Source organism: Aspergillus tanneri (assembly GCF_003426965.1).
Source record: "Aspergillus tanneri strain NIH1004 chromosome Unknown AapTan_7_pilon_pilon_pilon, whole genome shotgun sequence".
Classification (NCBI taxonomy): Eukaryota; Fungi; Ascomycota; class Eurotiomycetes; order Eurotiales; family Aspergillaceae; genus Aspergillus; species Aspergillus tanneri.
In genome coordinates this window covers 11333-17761 of record NW_022984634.1, presented here as the reverse complement: position 1 = coordinate 17761, position 6429 = coordinate 11333, and the positions used below count along the sequence as shown (strand labels likewise).

General features: G+C 42.8%; 2 protein-coding genes across 2 annotated transcripts; one reads left to right on the top strand and one right to left on the bottom strand.

The window, feature by feature from the left end:
• Positions 1 to 1046: 1046 nt before the first annotated feature.
• On the bottom strand, positions 1047 to 3976 carry ATNIH1004_006637 (uncharacterized protein; the record flags this gene model as incomplete). Its single annotated transcript, XM_033571264.1, has 3 exons — positions 1047 to 1112; positions 2661 to 3575; positions 3635 to 3976. 3 exons carry the CDS (start codon positions 3974 to 3976, stop codon positions 1047 to 1049), a joined length of 1323 nt encoding a protein of 440 aa, XP_033424579.1.
• A 440-nt stretch (positions 3977 to 4416) lies between these two features.
• Positions 4417 to 6082, top strand: ATNIH1004_006636 (uncharacterized protein; the record flags this gene model as incomplete). The annotated part of the gene is made up of 3 exons (XM_033571263.1): positions 4417 to 4427; positions 4761 to 4899; positions 4964 to 6082. 3 exons carry the CDS (start codon positions 4417 to 4419, stop codon positions 6080 to 6082), a joined length of 1269 nt encoding a protein of 422 aa, XP_033424578.1.
• Positions 6083 to 6429: the final 347 nt, after the last annotated feature.

Genomic DNA, 6429 nt, shown 5'->3' with positions numbered 1-6429 from the left:
TATAAAAAGATATTATATAAAAGAGACTTTAGTCAGCATTATTAAGTGTTTATCTTTTACTAGATATCTGGACCTTTTTAAATTAGCTACTTTTTCTTGGTATTTGCACCCACTTTGTTAAGCAAAGTTAGGAGAAACTATTAAAGGCCCTTCTTGCTCTTTGTACAATTGCAAATCACAGTGGAGAAGAGCAATTTATTACTCTTTTTCCTGTTTTAAAAGACTACGGTATTACACAAAAAGCTTAAGGCTATTGTTTGTGATAATTATACTGTAAATAATAAGCTTTGCTGTACAGTGGCTAAGTATCTAAGGGAAAAAAAAAAAAAAAATTTTATGGGATCCTATATATCGGCGAATTTTTTGTATTAGCTATATTATTAACTTGGCTGTACAAGCATTCCTATTTTAAAATATGGTTGATATTAAACAACTCAGCTTGTACGACGAAAAAAAAAAGATAAAAGAAGTTAGAAAAGACAGAATTAATAATATATAAAAACAAGCCACCTTTTATATAATAGGTCTACTTAAAAAGCTTTATAATATTGTGATATATATTCGTGGCTTAGCTAGCTGTACAAAGGAGTTTAAAGATCTAGCAGGGAGACTAATTCCACTTAATAATTGTACAAGATAGAATAGCTGGTATTATATACTTTATATTACTTTTTAGTATAAGGGTGCTATTAATACCTATACTAAAAAATATTTTAATACCCTCCAAGCGAGTATCTATTTCTAATAGACTGGGAAAAGCTTTTATAATAAGTAAATTCCTAAGTTTTTAAAATTAACCCTAAAACACAAGGAACCAAGAATAATTAATAATATGCTTTTTATAATGGATATTATTATAAAGCACTTTAAAAAAATACCTTGCAAGTTTACTCTTATATTCCTTATAATAATATAACTTAACTAATACTATACAACAGATTAAGCATGCACCAGATAAAGAATTCTGTGCTTAGATTTAAAATAGCTGGGATACCTTTTAATAAATACTACAGTAAATTAGATAATTTATTTTTACACTGCAGCACTTATTCTTTACCCAGCTCGTCGTACAAAGTATATTCAGGCAAATTGGAAAAAGAGCTGGCAAAAACCTGCAATTTAAAAAGTTAAAAAGCTTTGGGAAGAGTATTGCAATAATACCCCTTGTCCTATAATTATGCGATTATATAAAAGTAATCACCCTTAAGATTTTAATAACTTTGATTAAATTGCAGAAGACCTAGATGGCTTTGCTTAACCAGCAAGCCAGGATAAATTTAAAGATTATATAACTAAGTCACCTTATAAGATTTATACAAGTGCTCTGACCTGGTGGTGCCAGGTTAAGCAACAAAAGCACTGGCCAAGGCTTTTATATATAGCAGTTAATATTCTGTTAATTCCGGCAATAAGTAATAAACCAGAGCGAGTTTTTTTAGGGGCATGTTGTACAGTCTTATGGGAAAAAGCACAGCTATTAGCTAACAATATTAAGAGAATAAAATGCTTAAAACATTGGCAAAGGAGTGGGATTTTAGAAGAAAGTCTTAAGGAATCATAATTTAATTATTTATATGCTTTAAGGCTTTTTCTTAGTACATAGTAGTGCCAAGCATTTATTGTAATTTATCCAAAATTATCGGATAATCCATCGTAAATTACGATGGATAAGGATTATCCATCCGAGCCGTAATGATTAATCCTTGCCAAGCCTGATTTCTAAGTAAGATAACATAGTATTCTAATTGCGTCCAGTATTATTTTACAGGAAACAGATTCCTAAATCAGTGTTTTCCTAATTTATTAGTAATCTAATTCCATGCTACTATTAGGGATTGGTCTTTCTATAGGCCTAGGCCTTGGTTTTGGTTTGACTTTTTCCTATTCCTTGCAGTTTTTGCTATTTACTTTATAGGCTTGACTGCAATTAGAGCATTTAACCTGTGTGTGGGGATATTCCTGGCCTTTTACTTCGCATGTGGAATATTTATAGTAATAGGTTTTATACTTTTCTACGCAGGTAGCGCATCAAGGATTATTCTTGCAATATTTCGCAATAGAATGAAGGGGAGTGTTATGAATATGGGATCGGCCCGAAGGATTACCCGAATGATCGGCGAAGTCCTCGCTTATATATGTCTTCCCACAGACGAAATTCCTGTATACTAACTAAGTTCGCTCATCCAATTCAATGGCTTAGTTCACTCTATTCAATGCCAATTCCTCTGACCTACTGTAGTTCCACAACAACCTCAATGAGAATATAGGGAACCGCTTAGTAGGCTCAGTTGGTTGAGATACTGCGATTCCTGGTGTTTCCACTGAATGACATCTACTTCCTAATTAGGCTAGTTGGCCTGTAGCTGATAGAATAGCTCCCTACGCCCCATTTCCCCTGAGTTCCACAACAGGAAGCAAAATGGCTAGTGATAGCAAACGGTCTACTCACGTCTTCTTCAAGTCTTTTAATTATTCAGATTGACCTGAGTAACCGGATACAAAACCATACACCCCACGCCACTATAAACATTGCAGATTTTCCCCGTACTTGAACGCCACGGACCAAGGCCAAGATATCGACCATTTATGGTATAATAACAACCTACCATGAGGCTTCCATGGCGCTCTTCGTTTTCCCCACTAATTAGATCGAAACTTACCTGTCGTACAAATGGCTGGAGAACGTAGGATGTAACGCCTGGGCGGATACGCGGATCTTGCATCTCACGCATGATACTTGCCCATTCTTGTGGGGAGAGATCCGCGCCGAGTAAATGGCCACTTCCGCGGCTTTGGCGCGCCGCTTTTACAATATAGTTGTCTTTGCTCGCTTCGTCTTGGTTGTTTCTTTCCATCCATTGCTTGAGTTCTGGGGACCCAGGGAGCAGTGTAGGTACTATGCCTTGTTGGAGGGCGTTAGCTTGGTCCGGGGTTAGGATGCCATGCTTGGTGACTAAAGTGTCGAGCTCTTGTAATATAATGCCTAGGAAACGCTCATCATTCACTAGTAATGAAATCCGCAAATCGTTCACTGCCACCATCGCTAGCTGTCGAAGCATATCTTGCGGCAGCAGGCTGAACTCGTCTGGGAAAAGCGTCGAGACCACCTGATGTATCTTTTCGGATACGCCCTCGCCTTGGTAATAGAGCGAATAACCCGTCCCAGAAGACTCATCAGGCTTCAACTCTAAATCATCTACATGGACAATTCGCGGGCAGATCCCGGTCCTCAGTTCCATCATTCGCACGAGTTCCTGTCGCCCGAGTTTGTCTCTTCCTCGAAGGATATGGACCGGCAGGTGCGTGTGGAATAGACGAAGTAGGCTCTCTTCCCAATTGTCGGGGTCTCCTGCAGGCTGCAGAACAGAGCTAGGTCCGATCATTTGGCGCATTCTGCGGTGTCTGTGTGCGCTGCGAAGGAATATGTTATCAGGCGTGCGGCTGTTGATTTCGCAGACCTGAAACCCAGGGCCCATGGTGCTGTCATTCCCGATAACGAGGAAATCAGGTCTCCAATTTCCAAGATGGTCCTTCAATTCTGGAAAGGTTTGGTTGCGTCTTTGCTCGTCTATCCACTAGTTATGGGTTAGCATGATCAGCCGTCTAGTTAGAGACATGGAGCAACATCACCCACTTGTAACGCTGCCTCCACGGGCGCTTCCAAAGGCATTCTAGCCGGAAAGTCGGCATCAGTGTCCATCCACCATCGATCTACAATATTGACAACAGCCTTCACAAGAGCGTCGTTGAAGAATGCCATACGCAGGATAAACGTTTTGTCGGTCAGGATTGGGTGAGGTGAACAAGTCTCGTCCTTTGGGTTAAGCCCAGGATGGTAGATTAGTTTTCCTTCAGCTTCTGCCTCACGGCTTCGATCTTCCTTTTTGGCATCGATCGCTGAAACTGGTTGGCCCGTTGCATCTGTGATTGACCAGCAGACTTGCTGGTGGTTAAGCGACTTAACAAGGCTGCCCATTTTGCAGGTTTGTGGGAGACTATGGTGGGCTCGGCGCGCAGCAATATGGAGAAGAAACACAATCACATTAGCGGGCCAAAGTCACTCCCTGTATAAGTAAAGCGTTCTGGGTCCATGACATAAAGATAGGGGAGATGTTGGCTCACGGAAACATCTTCCAATCTCGCCGAATCCGGCGACATAGGGTGTCAACTGCTTATAGACACCCGGTACCGTCGTAGCGTTTCATCCGCCGACATCCGTCTGTTGTTTACCTAAGGTTCTAGTCCCATTGTCTGGGCGTGGCTACTTACCGATCCTAGTATATCGGGTTCCGTATATTATGGTTACTGGAATGCGGGACTCCTTCGAAAACGGAAATTCCAGAGCCAGTCCGGGTGTCATTCCTTCCATTGACCCAACCAACATGACAATCGCCGGATGCGTCTGAGACACTACAAATGGACAGTCAGTGAGTAAGGGCAACTGCCAGAGCAAAATATAACAGGAGAACGGCCTATAAATCGCCCTCCAAGTCAAAGGCAATTTTATTCCCTCTGCATGCCCGTTCATCAACCAATGTCCACCATGGGAAGTAATGATCCGCCCCTCCGCATGCCCCAGATCTGTCTGGAGGCGTCGAGAAAAGCCGGATTCCATCGCTAGCAACCAGTGCATCCTACGAAGACAGGAAGCGCAGCGAGGATGCCTTTCTCTCAGCCTACATCCGCTATCTTGGAGGGGAAAACATACTTCCGCCCTTTCAGAGGTCTATGTGCGCGCATCCGATACTGGTTCCCAATAGCTTCTTAGCATCATTGAAGGAGTTCCATGTCGCACTTTCGGCCGCCTTGACGAATATCGTGCAGAGATGGGTTGTCGATGAGGAGGCGGACTTGCCGTCGCGGATGCCGCTGAAAAGGCATGAAGAGGACATTCTACGAGTATGATCGTGCTTTGCTTTCGTGTATTAGGTTAGTCTCGGTATTAATAATAATCGTGGAATAGTGGATACACAAACTTACCGAAGATAAACTATTCCCCGCGTATAATGGCCATCAAGGTAATTGGCGACCGGACTTCTTACTTCCGGCCAAGGGACCAGATGGATTTAAAGTTTGTGAAATCAATTCTCGGTTCCCGTCCAACAACCTGGAGTTGAACGCGGGGTGGTATATGGCCCTAGACAGTATGGAAGTCAAACCCCTTGGTTTTGACGTGGCAGGGGACCCGGACCACATGATGGCCCGTCTAAAAGCGCTTTTTAATCCAGAATGGCCGCTTCGAGTTGTCCACAATCGAGAGAACACCGCGCTAGTCGAGAACATGGTCAAAGATCTGGCGGATCTGAAGCCGCGGATACTGACAGTCGACGATCTACATCTTGTGGCTGACGAGTCTTCGCCGACTGGATTTAAGCTCCAGTGTGTGAGAGAGTCAGCCTTGTCTACCGACAATAAAGATAGAAACATGGAGGATGTTCACCAGATAGCTCTTCGGATTTTTTATGACGAGGTCGCCTCCCTATCTCCTGAGATGCAGCGGCAGTTGGCGTTTAACAGCAGCAATGATATCAGGTCCATCCTCTTGACCCACGACAAGCGGATGTTAGGGATCCTGCATCAGGAGTTGGACGATCTAGTTAACAAATATCATGTCTTGACCCAGAGACAAGCGGACCTGGTCCGGAACGGAGTTGTCTTTACGATCATCCCACGGTCAAAAGAACTTGAGCAGCTCATTGACTCGTATCATCAAGGCAAGGTATCCAAGGATGAGTTCATTCTGAAACCTTGTCGGGGAGGTCATGGAAACGGAATTGTCCTCGGTAAAGAACTCAGCACTTTCGAGTGGGAGGCGATCCTTGCCGACATGCAGAACCCAGCTCTGACTCCTAATCGGACGGTTTACATAATCCAGCCGTTTGTGAAACAGGCTGAAGGAGATCTGTTCTTAGATGAGCAAGTTGGGGTTCAGCGAACTCATCGGGTGGGCGCATATCACAGCATGCACGGCGAGTTTGTGGCATTGGCTACGTGGAGAGTAGGGCTCTCGACCAATCGAACCACCAATATGACTACTGGCTCTGCTTGGAAAGTGGGGAGTGTGGTAGCAAAGATGAACTAGATTAATCCGTCCTGTTGTAGTAAAACGAGAGTTCCCATGTTGCTAGTCCGTTTTCTGAGAATCAATGATGTTTAAACAATCTAGGCCTCGTCTAGCTGCGTGATGATAGGGTACCGCGGCCACTATCTGCCAGACCCGTCACTTTAATGACTTGATTACGTGATAGATTGCGAAACCAAAATAACTGAACTCTAAAATTAATTGTAGATTTTATCCATTTAGATGAAGTTCGTCAATATCAGAATATTCATTCCGAATAGTTCCGTAGATCGGTCAGTCAACTACTTATCGTAATGAAGTCATCATTATGCTTGTTTTTAGACGTTTATATTGCAGCCTTGCTGGTA